At 35.0% G+C, this 23,106-nt stretch overlaps 1 protein-coding gene across 7 annotated transcripts in view; it reads left to right on the top strand.

Moving 5' to 3' along the window:
- Window positions 1-23,106, top strand: part of TASP1 (taspase 1) — a 321,618-nt gene that overhangs the window by 24,049 nt on the left and 274,463 nt on the right. For all 7 annotated transcript variants that reach the window (XR_008667003.1, XM_055345390.1, XM_055345382.1 and 4 more), the window contains one exon: window positions 18,531-18,651. Coding sequence is in view for 6 of the 7 variants with exons in the window: in XM_055345390.1 (XP_055201365.1) it covers window positions 18,531-18,651 (121 nt within the window). In the remaining variant the exon portion in view is untranslated. The remainder of the gene's footprint in view (window positions 1-18,530; window positions 18,652-23,106) is intronic.

Here is a 23,106-nt window from a genome sequence, read left to right as displayed (position 1 = left end):
TTTTTTTTTTTTTTCCTTTTTTGTAATTTCTGGGCTAAGAAGCTTTTTCTGTATTCAGCAAAGTCACAGGCTGGTATCATGAAGGTCAGTTGGAAAGACTGCCCTTTGATTTTAAGTTTTTGCTCATTTTCCCAGATCCAGACCTTTATTTAGAATCTGGAAAGGAATGAGGAAGAGACTTATGTTACATGATTTTTTTTTTTTTTTTTTTTTTTTAAATCTTTTTTTTTTTTTTTTTTTTTAATTTTTATTTATTTACGATAGTCACAGAGAGACAGAGAGAGAGGCAGAGACACAGGCAGATGGAGAAGCAGGCTCCATGCACCGGGAGCCCGACGTGGGATTCGATCCTGGGTCTTCAGGATCGCGCCCTGGGCCAAAGGCAGGCGCTAAACCGCTGCGCCACCCAGGGATCCCTGTTACATGATTTTTAGGAATTCATCAAGCTCATATCCTAATTCCTGCTCTAAAACAGGAACAAAACATTGCTTCAATTTTCTTTCGTTCATATTCTCTCTGTCCATCTCTGTTTCTCTTTAGTTCTTATGTGTGTAGTAGGCTTTATGTAAATGTTAGAATAATGCAGGATTACATCATACTGTAGTAGAGCAAACAACTTAGAATTGAATTCTAGCATTCCACTTGATGAAAGTTCTTTGGTCATTTCCACTGCCAGGGAGTTTTTACTGGTCGTCATTCTCACTCAGGGTCTAACCTCCTGCATGGTACACACATTTCCTGGCAGTTCATGACAGACTTCTACTATAATATAGGACATCAACACTGTTAACACTTATTAGGCTTCTTAGAAAATCCAGGGTGCAGAACTTATTTTTCTTTTCTTTTCTTGGAGTATGTGCAGATGTTAACATTTTCTAGTGTGTTGAAGTCTTTTTAATAAAAAGAATAAAAAGTTACTACTTATAAATTATTACTACTTATAAATTAGTACTATTTTCTCCCCTCCAATTCTGATCATGTTCTCACTTCACATTTGATAGAAGGATGATTTAAGTTATTATGATTCCATGGTCTGTTAGGTTCTTTTTGAGTGATGTTTCCATGTTACTGTCAACATGGTTAAAAGGTGTAAGTATTTAGATTGAAGGGAAGTGTAAGTGGATGCCAAATTTAGCTCTAAAGAAACAGCTACATTTGTCTTCTATTGTAGCTCATGTGGAAAGGACAATTTCAGGTACTGTGTGTGCTAACCTCTTCCTGGACATCGTAAAGAATCCAACTAAAACAAAGTTTAAAACTATTTCAGATGTGCAAGTCTATTGAAGCCAATATTTTATTTTAGAGATTTGTGTTGTGTTTGACAAGTAACTCTTTGTACTGCAATTCTGTGGCTTTCAATAAAAAAAAAAAAAAAACCACATGAAAATAAACTGCTGTGATGTCGTTTTTCTGTTTTTCTGTTCTTTTTTTTTGTAAATTAGGCTGATTAATAATAGAAAGATGATTATAGATGTACAGTGCTTTTTATTAAAAATATTTTCTTGTAATAGAGAAAAGTATACTTCCATTTTTTTTGACAGAATATTGTATGCCAGATTAACAAATGCTCTAATGACAAGTATCAACATTTGTTGCATTTATTATGACATTTCTAGAAGAGTTTGGATGTTTCATGATGATCATAAAAAGTCTTAGTTCCTAATACACGTGCTGTTGTGTGTGAGGGTTTTTTTTCCCTCCAACATAAAATATGTTGTCTTTTTTGTTATTGAATAGTTAAAAAGAAATGAACTGTCGCAGATACTAAAACTGGGTATTTAATGTAACGTATTTGACTCAAATGTTCATAGAGTGTGATGCAAACAAATGTTCTCTCAACTTACATCCAGGATAGCTAAAATATTACTTTAACACATGTTAAAAGTAGAGCAGTGTAACTATTTGGCTAGATATAATTCCGGGCTGTCTAAGTTGAGTAATTTCCTCAGGCATTCCAACTTTGATCAGCCACAGCAAGAACTTTTAGTATGTCTGTAAAGCAGCCAGTGCATCTGTAAATATGTCCTGAGGTAGAGAGAATAGAGAATGCCAAAAAAAGAAAGAATACTTTCTGTTGTTAAGGAGCAGTTACAGAATGAAAATGGAAAGTTTTTTGTTTCTCTAGGAACTCTTTTTTAGATCATTGAGCCTCTGATGTGTAAGTATGCCCTGTGGTTCTGTATTAATGAATGAAAGATACTTTATTTGGGCCCAGTAAAAATGTTTTCTGGCTAACTGCTGCTGAACTTAGTGGTTAGAGTCCATTAATTCTTAAACTTTACAGTCTTTATTAATGTAATGTCAATTGGCTAAAAACCTAAAATAAACAATAGTGCATATCAGTCAAGTGTGTCTTGTGCCCACATGGTCTTGTTTTACAGAATAATTCTAAGAACAGGCAGTGTCACTACAGAAATCATCTCATATACCTTTGTTTTTCCACACATGGATGAAAATAGGTTTTCTGGGTTTTAGTGACCTGAAAATGAATTTGCAAATACCTTCTGGTTTCTATATACAAACATTAAGAATATTTATAATGGTAAGTTGCCCTGTGCTATGTTGGGAGCTGCGCACGTCTCCTGTATTTTTTGACACACCATGCTCTTATCAAATGGATATCACTTGCCTGGAGATCTTTTTTTTTTTTTTTTTAATTTTTTTTTTATTTACTTATGATAGTCACACACACAGAGAGAGAGAGAGAGAGAGAGAGAGAGAGAGAGAGAGAGAGGCAGAGACAGAGGCAGAGGGAGAAGCAGGCTCCATGCACCGGGAGCCCGACGTGGGATTCGATCCTGGGTCTCCAGGATCGCGCCCTGGGCCAAAGGCAGGCGCCAAACCGCTGCGCCACTCAGGGATCCCTTTTTTTTTTTTTTTTAGAGATTTTATTTATTCATGAAAGACACATACACACACACAGAGAAAGAGAGAGAGAGAGAGAGAGAGAGAGAGGCAGAGACATAGGCAGAGAGAGAAGCAGGCTCTATGCAGGGAGCCTGATGTGGGACTTGATCCTTGGTCTCCAGGATCACACCCTGGGCTGAAGGCAGGGGCTAAACTGCTGAGCCACCCAGCCTGCCCGCCTTGAGATCGTTTAAAGAGTTAACAACTACTTGCCTACTGGATATATATATATTTTTATATAAATTTATTTTTTCTTGGTGTTCAATTTGCCAACATACAGAATAACACCCAGTGCTCATCCCGTCAAGTGCCCCCCTCAGTGCCCATCCCCATTCACCCCCACGCCCTGCCCTCCTCCCCTTCCACCACCCCTAGTTCATTTTCCAGAGTTAGGAGTCTTCATGTTCTGTCTCCCTTTCTGATATTTCCTACCCATTTCTTCTCCCCTCCCTTCTATTCCCTTTCACTATTATTTATATTCCCCAAATGATTGCCTACTGGATATTAAATCAAATGTTCTGTGTAGCTTCTTTCTGACCTTGTTTTCTGTAGTCCTGTGATACCAGATACCATGACCTCTAATTCGTCCCAGTTGTGAAAATTCTGCTTTTTAGGTCAATATTGTATCAAACATTAGGATAAATCCATAGTCTTGTAATTTCCATGTGGCAGAGCTCTATGATTGTCCACATTTTTCAATTACTCAAAACAAGGTTAATACAGGTAAATTCACTAATAGTAAAAAAAAACAAAAGGTTTTTATCTTCTTTTCATAGAGTTTTTTCTTTTTCCATAAATGGACAAAAGGCAGTATAATTGATAGGTTTATGGCTTTTAAACCCATCCCCTATATCCTGAAAGAGGTGCAGACAAATGGTGAATGGGCAAGTTATGGAGGGTGGGTAGGGGAAGGATAAGGCCTGGGAAAGCTAATTGTGATTTCATAGGCAGGGTACCAGATTTCTGAGTTGGTTACCTTGTTATTATTTCTCCAAGAATTTTTCTTCTTGTAAATATTGTCCATCTGAATGCTATAATTTTTGAAAAACTTAATAGTTGTTTGATTTCATGTGCCTACTGCCTTGATCTTGAAATCACTAGAGTTCACGCTGAAATGAGAGCCAACTTTTATAAATTATGTGGGATCTGCTATCTAATTTATAGACAGATTCTTACTATCTTTTAATTATTTTACCTGATTCTCTTTGTCAGTTTTTGCATTATCTGAATATTGACACCCCTGCCCCCTGCTCCCCCCACCATGTAACTGTGTAAGTTTTATGAGAGTGTGTGTTTTGTTTTTTTTTTTTTCTGCTCCAAACTACTAGCCCCAAAGAGAGTATCATGTTTTATCATTTTGATAATGGCAGTTCACCATTAAAGTTGTAGATTAAGTTGACTAATAGTGACTAAGGTAGTCTTGAGAAAAATACCATGATTCATCATTCTTGTGGATTCTGGATAGAAAGCTTAACTGACTCATTTGTAGAAGCAAAAACGTATTATAAATTCCAATCATTATAATCAGAAAATATGTGGCATTTCTGACCACTAATCTGGCTCTTCTTAGTAAATTGTGTTGACACATGGTAATTAGACTACAGTGCAGGTTAAGTGGCCTACTTCTGTATTTATACTTGTTTAAGTAGCAAGAAGGAAGAATATTCAATATTTTAAATATCCAACTAAACATCAGAATGAAATGATTTGTTTGAATTGACTTTTTTTTTTTTTAAAGATATTTATTCATGAGAGACACACAGAGGCAGAAACATAGGCAGGAGGAGAAGCAGGCACCCTGTGGGGAGCCCAATATAGGACTCTTTCCCAGGACCCTGGGGCCACGACCTGAGCCAAAGGCAGACGCTCAACCACTGAACCTCCCAGGTTCCCCAGAACTGGCATTTATGTCAAAGAACTCCTTTGCCTGAAATCTGTATTGTATATTCAGTTTTCACTGAAGACAGCAAAGCTCAGATTTTACATCAGAAGCTTGATAGCTTATTAATTGTTGGGCCCATGGTTGCAGAAGGGACAGTTCACAGATATGTGTTGATTGGCCCATAGATTAGTTCTTAAAAATTAGAATTTGTTGCCAACATTTAAAAGTTAGGAGACTAAAAAATCTGGATTTCTAACTTCTCTTGAGAAAATGAGACCTGGCCATGTGGAACATGCATTCTCTTAGGGCTTCTGTCTGCTAGGGCTAAGTTACAGCTGCCACTTTTGAACTATAGGAGGCTTTGTAATTAAGACTGTATTTCAGGGCAGCCCTGGTGGTGCAGTGGTTTGGCGCCATCTGCAGCCTGGGGTGTGATTCTGGAGACCTAGGATCGAGTCCCGCATCGAGCTCCCTGCATGGAGCCTGCTTCTCTTCCTCTGCCTGTGTCTCTGCCTCTCTCTCTGTGTCTATGAATAAATAAGTAAAATCTTAAAAAAAAAAAAAAGACTGTATTTCAGCTCAAGGTAAAGCGGAAAAGAAGGCTTGGGCAGATACACAAACTTTTGTCCTGTGGGAAGGCCCAAGAAAATGAATTGATAGCTTAGCAGAGATTTCTATCAGAAGTAAGAGTAAAACTGGAATGAGCTTTGATTTAATTTTTTTGCAATTGGAATTGGATTGAAATATTAACTTACTATTTTGAAAATGAACTTCAAACTAAAGAGTTTTCAAAAAATTTCCCATTGGAGCAGTTTGAATCAGAACCAAAGTATCTCACTCCAAAAAGTTTAGAGCTGGAGCTAAAGCAGATCAAAATACTGTATGACCCAACTAAGCTTGAACTAAATTGTTCCTTTATTTACTTCTTGTCTTAGGAGTAAAATATTATTTTCAGTGTTTGTGGCAAAGAATGTACTAGAAATGACTGTAAGTACAAGCATATTGCACTGATTTCTGAACTTTGTCTTGCTAACTTCCTAAAGGATATTTAGCTTCTAACATCATTTATCTTACCTTGATTCTACTACTATTTAATGGAAAACATACTTAGAAAAATTGTTGACTTGCACATAATATTTGTGGCTGTATCTGTGATGATTACCAAGAAAGCTTTGTATGTCCTTTTCAGTAATTCTCTCATTTGATTAATCTTTTTCCAATTCAACAAATTTTTCTTCAATAAAAGTTGAATCTTGGCTCCCAAAGTGGTTAGCTTTTGTAGTCTCTCAGTTCATTTGTGTTTTCTTGCTTTCCACCTCTTCCATACTGTTGCTGATAGATGCCTTTATTTTTTAAGATTTTAAAAAAGATTTTATTTATTTATTTGGAAGAGAGAGAGAGCGGGGGTGGGGGAGCAGAGGGAGAAGCAGACTCTTTTAAATAAATAATCTTAAAAAATGTATAAACTACATTATAGTTCCAAAACTTTTTATATTTTTTATTTATTTTTAATTTTTTATTCACGAGAGACACACAGAGAGAGGCAGAGACACAGGCAGAGGGAAAAGTAGGCTCTATGCAGGGAGCCTGACATGGGACTCGATCCTGGGACTCTGGGATCATGTCCTGAGCCAAAGGCAGATGCTCAACCGCTAGCCACCCAGGCGTACCAGTTCCAAAACTTTTTAATGAAGTGTAATATACACATAGAAAAATATACACATTTATTGTAATGGACAGTTCCTTGAATTTTTTAGAGTGAACATATCCTCATGGAACCTGCACCCAGATGAGGAAACACAACATTTGCAGCTCTCCAGAAGGCTACTTATGCTCCCTTATAGTCAGGATAAAGCCGCATCTGAAATGGAATTGTGCTGTTTGTTAGTCTTGAGTCTGCTTTTTTTGGTTTTTAATTGACGTGAAATTCATAGAACACAAAATTACTAATTTTAGAGTAATTCAGTGGCATTCAAACATTCATAATACTGTACCACTACCACCTTCTGTCTTGTTCTGGAAACATTTTTCTCCCTCCAAAGGGAACCCTGTACCATTAAGCAGTTGCTTTCCATTCAATCTCTTCTCCTAGCCCCACAGTAACCACCAATCTGCTTTGTGTCTCTATGGGTTTACCTATACTGGATATTTCATATAAATGGAATCATACAATATGTGATATTTTGTTTTGACTTCTTTAACTTAGCATAATGTTTTTAAGGTTCTTTCATATCATAGCATGTATCAGTACTTCATTCCCTTTTATAGAGTATTATTCAACATTATTCACGATTAGGACACAATTTGTTTATCCCTTCATCTATTGGTAGACAATCCAAGTTATTTCTACTTTTTCACAGTTGAGAAAAGTATTGCTGTGAACATTCTGTACAAGTATTTGTTTGAGTACCAAATTGTTAGGTCATACTAACTGCATGTTTAACTTTTTGTGGATTCATCAAACTGTTTCCACGGCAGCTGACCCATTATATATTACCAGTAGCAGTGTATAGTTTCTCTACGTTCTTGCCAGCACTTGCTCTTTTTTTGTCTTTGTGATTATGGCCATCCTCATAGATGTGAGGTGGTATACCTCTGTGGCTATGATTTTTATTTCTCTAATGATTAATGATGTTGAGCATCTTTTCATGTGTCTGTTGACCATTTGTCTATCTTCTTTTCAAAGAAATGTCAATTGAAGTCTATTCAAGTCCTTTGGCCATTTTTGAATTGGGTTGTTTTTTGGTTATTACTGAAAGTTGTAGGAGTTCTTAATATGTTCCAGATACTATATTAATATTTCAAGTCTGAAATTATGTCAAAATAAACACTTGAAAGGAAAAATAAAATTGTAACTACTCCCATAGTTTTCTTGTCTTTTCATTATGGCCCTCTGTCCATGCCCAGTACCCCTATCTCTTGGCCTGTTTCATTTTTCTCCATCATATATACCTCTATGTCATATGCCATCTAATATATTTTATTTCTATTGTCTGTCTCCCTTAGCTAGAATGGAGGCTCCATGTGGGAAGGATATTTTTCTGTATCCCCTAATTTTGCTGTATCCTCATGGTTTACATAATGGATTTACAAACTATGGCCTGAAAGCCAAATCTGGACTGCTGCCTGTTTTTGAATGGTCCGCAAGCTAAAAATGATTTTTACCTTTTTAAATGGTTGGAAAAAAAATCAAAAGAAGAATAATGCTTCATTACACCAGAAAATTATATGAAATTTAAATTTCAGCGTTTATAAATGAAATTTTATTGGAACAAAGGCATGCTTATTCATTTTTGTATTTTCTCTGGTTGCTTTCATGCTACAAAGGCAGAGTTGAGTAGTTGTAGAATTGCCTGTGTGTCCCACAAAGCCTGAACTATGTATATAACTGGTGCTTTACAGAAAGATTTGCCTGGCATATAGGTATATAGGTAACCTATACCACCACACAGGAATCTAATGGAAATCTTCAGTAATCCAGTTCTCGAAAGTTTGACCTTAATAGCTGCTAACCAACCAAACAAAAAATCCCTAAATGATTTTTTGGTAATATATTTTCATTGGTCTCTATTTATCCTGTAAATAGTGAGAATTGATGATAAAATACCAGGGAATTTGTAATTCTTAGGAGAGTGTCAGCTAGGGTAGGTGTACCACACAGGTTTTACCAGTGTTAGTTTAAAAAAGACTATAACAACATGGGTATATATCCTGTTTTTATTACTCTTTAAAAATTCAGCAAATTGTTTTACAAGCTGTTTGCTTTTTCCTTCTTTCTCATCAGCTTTAGATTAATAAAGCTACCTGCTTATTAATGAAGGCAATAAAATAATTTTGATATACTTAATTTGAATAAGAAGCCATATTATCACATAACTTTATTCTACTGTGTTTTATTCATCTAATGATGTTTGTTGATTTGCATTAGAATAATGATATTATACTGACATTAGTAATTTCCTATAAATGTCTAACTTCTTAAAGGAAGATTAGAAATTGGACAAATACAAATCATTTTGTATAAAAATGATTTTATAATGTGCCAGTCTATTTTTTTTTAAGATTTTATTTATTCATGAAAGACACACAGAGAGAGGCAGAGACATAGACTGAGGAAGAAGCAGGCTCCCTGCAGGGAGCCCGATGCGGGACTCCGAACACAGGACCCTGGGATCACGCCTTGAGCCAAAGGCAGACGCTCAACCACTGAGCCACCCAGGCATCCTGCCAGTCTAGTTCTTGTATAACATTTGAAAGCTAAATTGCTTGCGTTGTAAGAGCTGTTAATAGAGGTCTCATAATAGATCCCCAGAGGTACAGTATACCCTATGGCCTTGCAAACAGTTATTTTATGTATTCAGCAAAGGACATTAAATGGGTAATGCAGGTTGTGGTTTATAGCGAAAGAGTAATGTTTTGCAGATCTTCGCTTGGCTTGGTGTTTCCAAATTTTAAGAGGAAAGGGTTTACGTGTCATGATGGGAGTGTAGCTCCTGACTTACATTCTTCGCTTTTCCCACTCTCTGCTAGGTCAAGCAGAGGAATCTTACTTTTTAAAACTTTTGTCTCCTCTGAAAGTTCTGAGTATGCTTAAAAAATACTTTGCTTTTAAAATTTCATCTTTTAGAAACTGAAAGTGCTATTGCTTGAATTTATATCATTTCTCTTTTAATTGTGAAAAGTTTGGATTCTTGATACTCTTACCTTATTCTGGCATTTCTCTGTAAGAGTAACTTGCAAGAATCAATTAGTGTCAGCTTAAGGAGTGTAGTTCACAGTGATCAATTATTCTGTTTATATCTAGGTGTAATTAACTCCTGTTCATTCATTCTGCAAATATTTATTGAGTACCTACTAAATGATAAACATTACATTAGACATTGGGATGCAACACCTTTTAAAAAGACAAAATTACTGTACTTATGGGGCTTAACATTCTATGGAGAGAATTAGATACACAAAAAGTACTTATAATGTCAGGTAGTAAAAAGTGCCATAAAGAAGCATAAGATAGAGGAAAAAAATAATTGGAGAAGTTGGTGAAATGCTAATAACTCAATAAGGGGAGGGTCCTTTGATACCATTTGAGTAGAGACCTGAATGAAATGGAGGAAAAAGCCATATGAAGATGTTGGGAAAGGGAGTTTTTGGTTACAGGGAAAGAAAAGTACCCTATCATCCCTTCTTATTCCACTTTATTCTTCTTTATAACACTTATCACCATGGGACATCAGCTATTTATACGTGTGTGTATGTTTCTGCACACACACATGTGCACAGTCTTTATTTATTGGCTTTTTTCTCCTACTAGAGTCACTCACTAAGCTCAGCATTTCAAAGGAATAAATAAATAAATGTAAAAGCCCTGAGGTGGGAATGTTCTCTGTGCTCATGGAATTGGAAGAAGTCAATGTGGCTGGTACATAGGATGTAGAATGTGTGAAGAAGGGGCCAGATCATGTAGGGTTTTGTAAATGTTGGAAATTAGGACTTTAGATTTTATTCTAAGTATTATGGGAAACATTGTAGGTTTTTGAAAATGAGAGTAATAGGATCTGACAGATTTTAGAAGGATTGCTTGCTACTAATTGGGCATAATGATTTCTAGTTGTACAAAGTGATTCAGATCAGAAAATCAACAAATGACATTTAAAAAGCATATATTTTTTATGACGGAAAAATTAGTATGTAGGTGATCAGTTTATATCAAGTGAGGGGTACACTTCTTTTTTTGTCAGTTTTATCAAGGTATAATTTATATACAAAATTCACCAATTTTAGGTGTATAATTTGATGTTATGACAAATGTATACAATCATGTAACCGCCAGTACAATCATGATATATAACATTTCCATCACCTCCAAAATTCTGTCCTAATGCCTATCTGCAGTGGATCCCTTTCTCTCAGTGGCCCCTGACAACCACTGTCTGGTTTTTATTATAATTTGACCTTTTCCAGAATTTGGAGTAAATAGAATCATGCTATTTGGTCTTTTGTGAGTGGCTTCTTTCATTAGCATAGTGCTTTTGATATTCCTTCATATTGTTCAGTATATTAGGGGTTTATTCCTTTATTGCTGAGTAGTATTTCATTGTGTTGATACATTATAATTTGTTTCTATGTACTAGTTGATGGGCATTTGGGCTGTTTCCAGTTTTTGGCTGTTCTAATTAAAGCTGATATGAACATTTCTATTCAAGTCTTTATGTGGACATATGCTTTCATTTTTTTTTTTTGGATAAATACTCAGGAGTAGAATTTCTGGATCTATGGTAAGTATATGCTTAACTTTAAAGAAACTGCCAAGCTTTTTGCTATTTTCATTCTCACTAGCAATGGATGAGGGCTGCAGTTGTTCCACATTCTTGCCAATACTTAATATTGCCTGTTTTTTTAAATTTTAGCCATTTTATTATTTTATTATAATTTTAATTTTAGCCACACTAGAGGTCATGTAGTGGTTTTAACTTGCATTTCCTTAATGGCTAATGATGTTATGCATCTTTTCATATGTTATTTGCAATCAGTACATAAAATGGTTTGCCTTTTAGGGATGCCTGGGTGGTGATCCTGGATCCTGGATGCCTCAGGGTGTGATCCCCAACTCCTGGGATCGAGTCCCGCATTGCGCTTCCTGCATGGAGCCTGCTTCTCCCTCTGCCTGTGTCTCTGCCATTCTCTCTCTCTCTCTCTCTGTGTGTGTCTCTCACGAATAAATAAATAAATTCTTTAAAAAAAAATTGTTTGCCTTTTAAAAACTTTGGATTTTTGTCTTATTGAGGTGTGCAGATTTTTTATATATCCCGGATATAAGTCCTTTACCTTTTTGTATGTTTTGTAGAATTTTTCTCCCAAGTTGTGGGTTTATTTTTTTATTATTTTGCTTTATTTTTAAAAGATTTTATTTCTTTATTTATGAGAGACAGAGAGAGTGGTAGACACACAGGCAGAGGGAGAAGCAGGCTCCCTGTGGGGATCCTGATGATCCCCAGGACCCTGGGATCATGACTTGAGCCAAAGGCAGATGCTCAACTACTGAGCCACCCAGGTGCCCCTGATTGTTTTTTTAAAAGAAACTTTTAATTTTAAAATTGTTTTGGATTTAAAGAAAAGTTCAGGAGATAGTATAGAAAATTCCGATATACTCAACACCTGATTTCCCCTATTATTAACATTTATATTAGTATATTTTTCTCAATTAATTAACCTGATTTGATAGATTATAATTAACTAAAGTCCATACTTCCTTCAAATTTCCTTCATTTTTACCTAATCTAAATACTTTTTCTGTTCCAAAGCATTTTTCACCTTAGATTATTATATCTTAGAAGTTCAATTTATTTTTTTTATAGCTCCTTTTCTTTCCTTTTTACCCTCGTGTTTTCCTATACCCATGTGAACATATAGAGTATGTTTAGAAGAGTGATATTAACATTGTTAGCTAGCACTGGAATTGTTTGCTAATTCTATCGTTTGTCATTTCTACATTTTTTTTTATCGTTTGTAATTTCTTCTGGTAATAAGCCATAGTTTTCTGCTTATTTACATGTCTGGTCATCTTTGGTTTTATACTAAACATTGTGAATTTTATATCTTTGGGAATTGGGTATTTTACAACTGTGCTTTGGGACACTTGTTCGTGTAAATCATTTTGATATTTTTGAGGCTTGCTCTAAAACTTTGTTAGTGCAGGTCTAGAGTAAGCTTTCTAAGGCTAATTTGGTTTGATTTTTGTGGCATTATCTTCTGAGCTTACCCTGATAGCCTCACTCTGGCTGATGGGAAGACAACTTATTTTCACTTTTGTGTGAACTCCAGAAATTGGTCAGCTTACTGTTTTCCAGGGCTTTTTCCTTTGGCCTTGGTAGTTCCCTAATAAATATATGCAGACTAATACTTAAAGACTCTGAATCTCTGGACTTCTCTGTATGTAACTCTTTCCTCTTTGTACCCTGTACTGCATATTCTAGCCTTCCTGGCTTCCTTAAACTCATAACGTTGTCTCCTCAACTCTGGAAGAATATTGGCTCTCTTTTGGGTTTCTCTTCACTGTGCTATGACCTGGAAAGTATCTCTGGGAATTAAGTTGAGGCATCTGATTTGTGTCCCTTCTTTCAGGATCATAGTCCTGTGCTGGCTATTGATTGAAGTCCACTTGTTATATATTTTGCCTGATTTTCTAGTTAGAAGATAAATATAATCCCTATTATGCCTTAATTGTCAGAAGCAGAAGTGCAGTAGACATACTTTTGAAGTTATCAATATATATATCTACTTAAATTTTTTTTTTAAATTTTTAAGTACTCTCTGTACTGTATGTGGGGCTCAAACTTATACCCCCCCAATCAAGAGTCACATGCCTTACTGATTGAGCCAGGCAGGTGCCCCTGAAATTATTAATATATTTTGAAGCAGGAGAAATATTTTTTGAAAAAAATTGCTTCTAAGATATCCTTTAATTTTCTTATATACTTTTTCTTATGTATTTTTAAAATGTCAAATTTAAACCATCATGCAGTAGTCATTTTCAGAATAACTTTGTGATTTCCAATTGGATTATGTTAAAAATTTTGCAGAGCTGATTAACCGATATATTACATTTCAAAGATTGTTGAGATAGTGTATACACTGGTATGATCTTATGTGATAATTACTACATATAGGTAGATGCTTTATATTTTTCTCACATTTTAGTTCCTTTTCTATACTTTGAAGATACACATGCCTAGGCAAGGGAGGTTATATGCAGTTAAAACAAACAAACAAACAAACAAAAACAAAACCCCAAACCTTTGTAATGTGGTAATTTACTTGCTAATAATCTCTTTTGCTCTGTTCTCAAAGTATGAAATGATCCAGGGCAAGAATTCAGTCTTCGTCTGTTAAACCATAATCTTTCTTTGGTTGTCATCTTTTTCCCAAGATTTAATTATTAACTGATTTAACTACAAATATTAGGTTGGAAGACCTTAATCAAAATCCTTAGGTCTAATTATGCATACTCTTCTCCATCTTATAAAATGCCTTTTCTTACTCATGGTTTTATTTATCTCTCTAGTTTCATAGTTCTGATCCTTTTCCCTCTTCTCTATCTCTCTCTTTTTCTATTCCTACTACTAAAATTTCCATGCCAGGTAGTTAGTATTTTAAGCGTATGTTGTAAAATAGCCCTCAGTTTGGTCTCACTGATTTTAGTCCGCTCCTGTTCATTATCATTCAACATGTGAATGTCAGTTTGTTTCCTTTACTGATATACCCATCTTGACTTTCTCTTATACAGAAAGTTTGACTAGCTTCTTAGTGTTTTTAAAGTCAAGTTCAGATTCTGATGAACAGCATATCTCAATCTTTGTATTTGGCTCCAGTAAATACTTTTTTGTTGAATGTGTCTTCTGTGACTCTGACACTTTTCTATTGCCTATATGTTGCTCATGTCATTTCCACCAATTGGAATTTTATAGCTTCTTGGCTAGGTTTTGCTTTTAACATCCTTCAGGAAGCCTGTTTTGAACTTCTCTGTCTCACAGTAGGCCATTTCCTTTTGGGTGCTCAAAGCCTTATCTATTCATTTCTATTTAATTATATAACCATTTTGTTATTTTCTCTCCTGTGATCTTACTTGAAAAATTCTGCGGACTGGGACGCCTGGGTGGCTTGGTGGTTGAGCGTCAGCCTTTGGCCCAGGGCATGATCCTGGAGTCCCGGGATTGAGTCCCACATTAGGCTCCCTGCATGGAGCCTGCTTCTCCCTCTGCCTGTGTCTCTGCCTCTCTCTGTGTGTGTCTCTCATGAATAAATAAATAAAATCTTAAAAAAAAAATCCTGCGGACTGTTAGGTTATTTAACTGCATTAGGACAAAAGCCTATTATATTATAAAGTAAAATTGGATATGTTTTGGTGGTGTTAGTGTTTTTTAGGCTGTTATTGTTGGGTTAAATGTGGTGATGATGGTTGAGAAGGAAGTTGGACAAGGGTGAGTTAATGGAGTAAAGGGTTTAGTATAAAAAGTAGGGATGAAAAGTGAAGGATAAGGAATTAATAAAGAGAATCTGGATAGGGAAGATATAGATATAATAGATATATATATAGTGTAAGTGAAATATTGTTAGTTTTTGTTGTTTTTTTGGGGGTTTGGTTTTATGGGTTGTAGGGGATAGGGATTTAATGGTTAATGGGGTATTGGGTTGATGGTTTTGTGGAAGGGGTGGTGAATGAAATTGTGTGGATGTTTGGAAAGTAGTGTAGTTATATGGGGGAGTAATGTGTTATTTTTGGATGTTTGTATATGTTGTTAATTAGAATGGGTGGGAGTGTTGTTGAATTGTGTTTGGAATATGGTTGGGTGGATAGGAATTAATCGGGGGAAGTGTATGAGAATGAGATTATATTTATTTTTAAAAAAATGGATAGTATTATTATTGTGTATTGAGGATTAGGTTTTTTTTGGTTGTATTGGGTGTAAAATGGTTGAGTGTTGTTTTTGGGGTTGTTTTGTTTTTGGTTTGGTTTTAAAAATTTTTTGGTGGTGGGGTGTGATGTTTTGTGTATTATGGTATTATATTGTAGTGGGGTTTGGGGTGTGGTGGTGGGGTGTATTGTTGTGTGTTGGTGGTGTGTATGTTGTGTGTGTGGAGGATGTGTATGTATGTGGTGTTGATGGAAAATAATGGGTGAAATGGTGGGGTATAGTTAAGGTAAGATGGTATGAAAGGGAATTTGGATGGAGTTTAAGTGGTAATAATGTTAAAGGGTGGGTGGGTGTTTTTTATGGTGAATATGTTTTTGTATTATTTGGATGTGGTGTGGGAGGGGTGGTTGGATTTTGTATGGTATGGCTTATGGTTTTAGAAGGAATTGTGGTTATGTGTGTAATGAGTGAGTTAAGGATTTTTTTCCTTAATAATATCTTTTTTTTTTTTTAAGATTTATTTATTGAGAGAGAGAGAGCTCAGAGAGAGAGAGAGAGGGAGGGAGAGAGAAGGGGAGAAGGAGGATGGAGAGAGGAAAGTGAAAGGGAGAGAATCTCCAACAGGCTCCATGTTCAGTGCGGAGCCTGTTGAGGGGTCCATGTCATCACCCTGAGATTATGACCTGAGCTGAAATCAACCAACTGGGCCACCCAGATGTTCCTTCACAATATTTTTTTAAAGATATAATTCATATACCATAAAATTCACCCTTTGGTAGTATACAATTCACTTGGTTTTTAGTATATTCATAAAGTTCTGCAGCCATCACACCATCTAATTTTAGCTCATCTAAGTCACCCCAAAAAGAAACACAGTACATATTAGCTGTCACTCCCCATTCCCCCTTCTGCAACCTCTAGCAATCACTAATCTACTTTATGCTACTTTATGGGTTCACCTATTCTGGATATATAAATTGGATCATCTAGCATGTGATCTTTTGTGACTGGCTTCTTTGACTTAGCATAATGTTTTTAATATTTTAATATTTTGCCATGTATCAGTACTTCATTACTTTTTACTACCAATTAATACTCCATTGTATAGATATACCATGTTTTACTTATTTATTCATCAGTTGGTGGGCATTTCAGTTGTTTCCAGAAATGCTGGTGTATAAATATTAAATAAGCTGTTGTGAATATATGATACAAGTTTTGTGTAGACAACTCATTTCTCTTGGGTATATAACTAGAAATGAAACTGTTGGGTCAAATGGTAACTTTATGTTTAAGTTTTTGAGGGGCTTCCAGATGCTTTCCAAAGTGGGTGTACCATTTTACATTCCTACCAGCAGTGTAAAAGGGTTCTAATTTCTTTATATCCTTACCAACACATCTGTCTTTATGATTCTTTTTAATGTTATTGTAAGTGAATTGTGGGTATGAAGTAGTAGTTTATAGTGGTTTTGATTTGCCTTTTCTTGATGAGTAATGATGTTGATCATCTTTTCATGTGCTTATTGGCCATTTATATATCTTCTTTGGAGAAACATTCATTCATGTCCTTTATCCATTTTAAAATTGTGTTTTTATTTCAGAGTTGTGGGAAGTTTTTATATATCCTGTATACAAATCTCTTATGAGATAAATGATTTACAGTCCCCCACCCCCATTGTATGAGTTTTTCTATCTTTTTTTATTATGTATTTTGAAACCCAAAAGTTTTTAATTTTGATGATGTCCAATTTATCTGGTTTTTTTCTTTGGTTGCTTGTGCTTTTAGTGTCATGTCTAGGAAACCACTGTCTAATCTGAGGTCATAAGCTTTGCCCCAATGTTTTCTTTGAATGGTTTTATAGTTTCAACTCTTATATTTAGGTCTTTGATCCACTTGGAGTTCGTTTTTGTTTATGGTGTGAAATAAGATTGATCTTTGTTCTCTTGAACATCCAGTTGTTCCAGCTCCACTTATGCAATATTCTTTCTTTGTTAAATTATTCTGGTATTGTTGTTGAATTGACTATAAATGCAATGCTTCTATCTAGACACTGCATTCTATTGCATTGATCTATATATCTGTCCTTAGCTATATGTTTATATCACATTGTGTTGATTACTGTAGCTGTGTAGTAAGTTATAAAACCTAGAAGTGTGAGCCCTCCAATTTTATTTTTCTTTTGAAGATTGTTTTGGTGATTCTGAGTCCCTTGCATTTTCATGCGAATTTTAGGATTAGCTTGTCAATTTCTGCAAAAAATGTAGCTAGGATTTGATAAGGGATTGTGTTGAAGCAGATCAGTCTTGGAGAGTATTGCTATCTTAAAGATATTAAGCCTTTTGATCTATGTACATGGCTGTCCTTACATTTATTTAGATCTTCTTTAATATGTTTTGTAATTTTCAGAGTATAACTCTTCTACTTTTTTGTTGAATTTATTCCTAAGTCTTTTTTTCTTTTTGATGTTATTGTAAGTGGAATTGTTTTCTGAATTTCATCTTTAGATTGTTCATTGCTAATGTGTAGAAATAATAGTTGATTTTTGTTTGTTACCTTGTAGCTTGAAACCCTTTTGAACTTGTTTATCAGTCCTAATAGTTTGTTAGTGGAGCCCTTGGACTTTTTGTATACAAGATGTTACTTTCTACTAAGAGATAATTTTCCTTTTTCTTTTCCAATCTAGATGCTCATTATTTCCTTTTCTTGCCTAATTGTTTTGTCTAGAATATCCAGTATAATGTTGAATACAAGTGACAAGAGTGAACATTGCTGTATTATCCCTAACCTTAAGGGAAAGCATTCAGTTTTTCACCATTAATTATCATGTTTGCTCTGGACTTTTTGTAGATATCCTTTATCATGTAAAGGAAGTTCCCTTCTATTTCTATTTGTTGAGTGCTTTGCTCATGAAAGGGTGTTAGATTTTTGTCAGATGGTTTTGTTTTTTTTTAATCCTGTTTTTTTCCCTTTATTTTCCTTATTAACATGGTGTATCACATTAAATTTCACATATTAAACCAAACTTGCTTCCTTGGGATCCCTCTTGTTCATGATGTATAAGACTTTTATATTTTGCTGCATTTGGTTTGCTAGTATTCCTTCGAGGATTTTTTGTCTTAATTCTCAAGATATATTGGCCTGAGTTTTCTTTCCTCATGATGTCTTTGTCTTGTTTTGGAAACAGGGTTGTACTGGTATTATACAATGAGTTGGGAAGTATTCTTTCCCTTTCTAGCCCTTGAAACAGTTTATAAAGGATTAAAATTAAATCTTTAAGACTAATGGTATTTAAATTTTTTTTTTTTTTTTTTTTTTTTGTATCTCTTAGGATTCTCCTTTTACAAATGCAGGAATGGGATCTAATCTTAATCTCTTGGGTGAAATTGAGTGTGATGCCAGCATAATGGATGGAAAATCCTTAAATTTTGGAGCTGTTGGAGCACTGAGTGGTATGTGGACCTTATAACACATTACCTCTATTCTTTAAAGAACTATGAACATTATCATATGTCTCTTAAAGATTTAGTCAATCTTGTGTTTTCTACCAATTTTGCCTGGAATAGTCTTGAAGACAACATTGTTTTCTTTGTCTAAATTTAAAACATGAAATCTTAGCTAGGAAAGTTTTAAAGAAAACAGTAAAAGAGCTTATACTTAAGTCTTTGTTACAGTTTGAGCATTCTCTTCCACCTCCTTGAGATTATAGATATTTAACATGTGAGTTAGCAAAATCCTTTTTTATTTTTTTAAAGATTTTATCTATTTATTTATGAGAGATACACAGAGAGAGGCAGAGATTCAGGTAGAGGGAGAAGCAGGCTCTCTGCAGGTAGCCCCATGCGGGCCTCAATCCCAGAACCCCAGGATCATGCCTTGAACCAAAGGCAGACACTCAACTGCTGAACCACCCAGGTGTCCCTCTTAAATTTGTGATTATTTGAAATACATGGGTAATAGATTTTTTTGTTAGAAAATTCAATTGATATAAATAAAATTTACCATTGATCTTCCAAATCTTTCCTTCTCATCCTTTTCCCCTTGGAGGGGTTTAAACAGTAAAATGTAACGTATTTATCTATATTTTTATGTAATAGAAACACAATTACACAAATCTGTTTTTTTTTAAAATATATATGTATATATTATTATGAAATTTTATTTTTTTCTTTAAATAGGATGTTTTAGAGATTTTTTTCCCCACATCAGTACATATTAGATATATCTAATGTTTTACAGTTCTTTTATTTAAGCAATATATACATGCAATGCACAGATTTTAATTATAAAGCTGCATGATTTTTTAAATGTATACAGCTATGTAAACTATTACTCAAATCGAGATATAAAATGTTTCCATGTCAAAATACAGAACATTTCTGGGGTGCCTGGGTGGTTCTGTTGATTGAGCGTCAGACTCTTGATTTAGCTCAGGTCACGATCTCAGGTTTCTGGCATCCAGCCCTGCACTGGGCTCTTTGCTCCCCACTTAGCACGAAGTCTGCTTGTTCCTCTCCCTCCCCTGTTTGTGCTCTTTCTCTCTCTCTCAAATAAATAAATAAAATCTTAAAAAAAAAAAACCCAAACATTTCCATAATCTTAGAAGAGTTCTATATGCCTCTTCCTAGTCCATACCTCTTATACTCTGCTCCTGCCTTCTCTTTTCCTCTGATTTTGATTTTAGGCACCATAGATTAATTTGCTTATTTCTGAAATTATAAGTGGAATCATACACCTCTGTGGTTTTTTTTTTTCTTAAAAGCATGCCTGTGAGATCGTCCCATGTTTTGTGTCACAATAATTTTTCTTTTTATTACTTAGTAGAATTTTATTGCAAGAATATATCATAAATTATCTATTCTCCTTTTAGTGGATATTTGAGTAGATGTTTAGTGGATATTTAGTGGATATTTCTAGTTTTTGACTATAATGAATAAAGCTCCAGTGAATCTTCTTGTGCATGTCTTTTGATACACATTTGCATTTAATTCTCTTGGATATAAACTTAAGATTTGAAATGATAAGTTTAGGTACATAATGTGCTTTGCTTTAGTAGATACTGCTGGACAGTTTTCAAAAGTAGTTGTTATAATCTATACTCCCACAAGCATGTATGAGCATTTTAATTACTCTGTATCAGGGCCAACATTTGGTATCGCTATTCTTTTTGAAATTCATCCATTTTGATATATGTGTAGTGGGATTATTGTTTTGAGTTTCCCTGTTTACTAATGATACTGAGAACCTTTTGATCTACTTACTGGCCATTTAGATATTGTTGTGCAGTGTATGTTCAAAAGTCTTTTGCATATTTTATATTAGATTATCTTTTATTGATTTGTTCAAGTACTTTATGTATTTTAAGTCAGATATCTGTATTATGTATATCTCCTCCTAATCTGTGGATCACCTTTTCACTCTTTCCATGCTGTCTTCTGATGAACTGAAGTTTTTAATTCTAATGCAGTTTAAATTACCAACCTTTTATTTTATAGTTGCTTTTAAAATATTTTTTAAAGAAATCTTTGCCTATCTAAAGTTATGCAGATTGTCTCCATTGTTTTCTTTTAATAGTTCTATTTTTTTTTTTTTAATATGCTTTATGCCCAATGTGGGGCTTGAATTCATGACCAGGAGATCAAGAGCTGCATGCTCCCCTGACTGAGCCCACCAGGCGTCCCCAGTAGTTCTACTGTTTTTTACCCTTCACATTTAGCTCTCTTATCAAGCTTAGATTAATTTTAGCATATGTAGATAGGAGCTCACGTTAATCTTTTTATTCTTATGGATATCCAAATGGTTTATTGCCATTATCAAAAGAAAGGACAATGCTTTCCTCTCATAAGGAAATCAGGTGACTGTGTTGGCAGATCAGGTGTTGGCAGATCAGGTGACTGACCATACATGCAATGCCTTGGTTCTGTACCCTCTATTCTATTCCGTTTTCCTATTTATTGCCAGTGCCATGTTGTCTTGATTACTGTAGCTTTATATTCTTTATATCTGGTAATATATTTGTATATTCTTGATACCTGGTAGTATAAGACTTCTAACTTCTTTTTTTTTCTTTAACATTATATTGACTATACTAGGTGTTTGGCCATTTTCATAAAATTTTTGAGTCAGCTTGTCAATGTCCATAATAAAACCCTGCTGGGATTTTGATTGGTATTACAGTGAATGTATAGGATCATTTTTGGATAATTGATGTCTTAACAATACTGAATATTCTGGCCCACAAACATAGTATTTTTATATTTATATAAACATTACTCATTTTTTTCTCAGCAGTGTTTTATGGTTCTCAGTATAAATGTTATGCATACTTTTTATTAGATTTATTCTAGATACTTAGTTTTTCATAAAATATTTTCTTCTCATTTATTTTTTTTAAGATTTTATTTATTCATGAGAGACACACACTGCGAGAGAAAGAGAGAGAGAGAGAGAGAGAGAGAGAGAGAGGCAGAGACACAGGCAGAGGGAGAAGCAGGCTCCATGCAGAGATCCCGATGTGGGACTCGATCCTGGGTCTCCAAGATCATGCCCCTACTGAAGGTGGTGCTAAACCGCTGAGCCACCGGGGCTGCCCTCATTTATGTTTTTAAAGGAATTTGTCTTTTTCATTTGAGTTGTCAAATTTATTTGCCTAAAGACTTTCTAGTTTAGTTTTCTTTTTGATTTCTGGTTTAATTTCATGTGATCAGAGAACATTCTCTATATGATTCCAGTCCCTTGAAGCTTTTTGAGACTTGCTTTATGGCCCAGTTTATGGTGTATTTTGTTAAGTGTTCCAGTGAACTTTAAAAGATTATTTATTTTGTAGTTTTTTGAGTGCGTGTTCCGTATGTGCCACTTTGGTTATTCACTTGTTCCAGTCTCCTTTATCCTTTCTGGTTTCTGTGATAGGTGAGAAAGAGTATATCAGGGGTGCCTGAGCGGCTCTGTCGATTAAGCATCTAACTTTTAGTTTCAGCTCAGATTATAATCTGAGGGTCCTGGGATCAAGCTCCATATCCAGCTCCATACTCAGTGTGGAGTCTACTTGACATTCTATTCTCTCTCTCCTTCTCCCTCTGCGTCTTCTGCTTGTGTTGTGTGTGTCTCTCTCATAAATAAATAAAATCTAAAAAAAAAAAAGTATATCAATTAGTTTTAATTTTAATTTCTTTAATTATGAAAATTTATTGGTATCTAATGTAATTTCTTATGTTTAAAGGCCTAATTAGCATTTCTCTGTGAACTGACTGTTCTGTATCTCTTGTTGCTTGCTTTTTTAAAAAAATATATTTATTTTGTATTGGTGTTCAATTTGCCAACATATAGAATAACACCCAGTGCTCATCCCATCAAGTGCCCCCCTCAGTGCCTGTCACCCAGTCACCCCCAACCCCCGCCCACCTCCCCTTCCACCACCCCTAGTTTGTTTCCCAGAGTTAGGAGTCTCTCATGTTCTGTCTCCCTTTCTGATATTTCCAACTCATTTTCTCTCCTTCCCCCTTTATTCCCTTTCACTATTTTTTATATTCCCCAAATGAACAAGACCATATAATGTTTGTCCTTCTCTGATTGACTCATTTCACTCACCCTCCAGTTCCATCCATGTCGAAGCAAATGGTGGGTATTTATCGTTTCTAATGGCTGAATAATATTCCATTGTATACATATACCACATCTTCATCTTTTGATGGACACCGAGGCTCTTTCCACAGTTTGGCTATTGTGGACATTGTTGCTATAAACATTGGGGTGCAGGTGTCCCGGCGTTTCCTGCATCTGTATCTTTGAGGTAAATCCCCAACAGTGCAATTGCTGGGTTGTAGGGCAGATCTATTTTTAACTCTTTGAGGAACCTTCACACAGTTTTCCAGAGTGGCTACACCAGTTCACATTCCCACCAACAGTGC

Source organism: Nyctereutes procyonoides, unplaced genomic scaffold (assembly GCF_905146905.1).
Source record: "Nyctereutes procyonoides isolate TBG_1078 unplaced genomic scaffold, NYPRO_anot_genome, whole genome shotgun sequence".
Lineage (NCBI taxonomy): Eukaryota > Metazoa > Chordata > Mammalia > Carnivora > Canidae > Nyctereutes > Nyctereutes procyonoides.
Note: the sequence above shows the minus strand (reverse complement) of the source record. Positions and strands in the feature narration are given on the sequence as shown.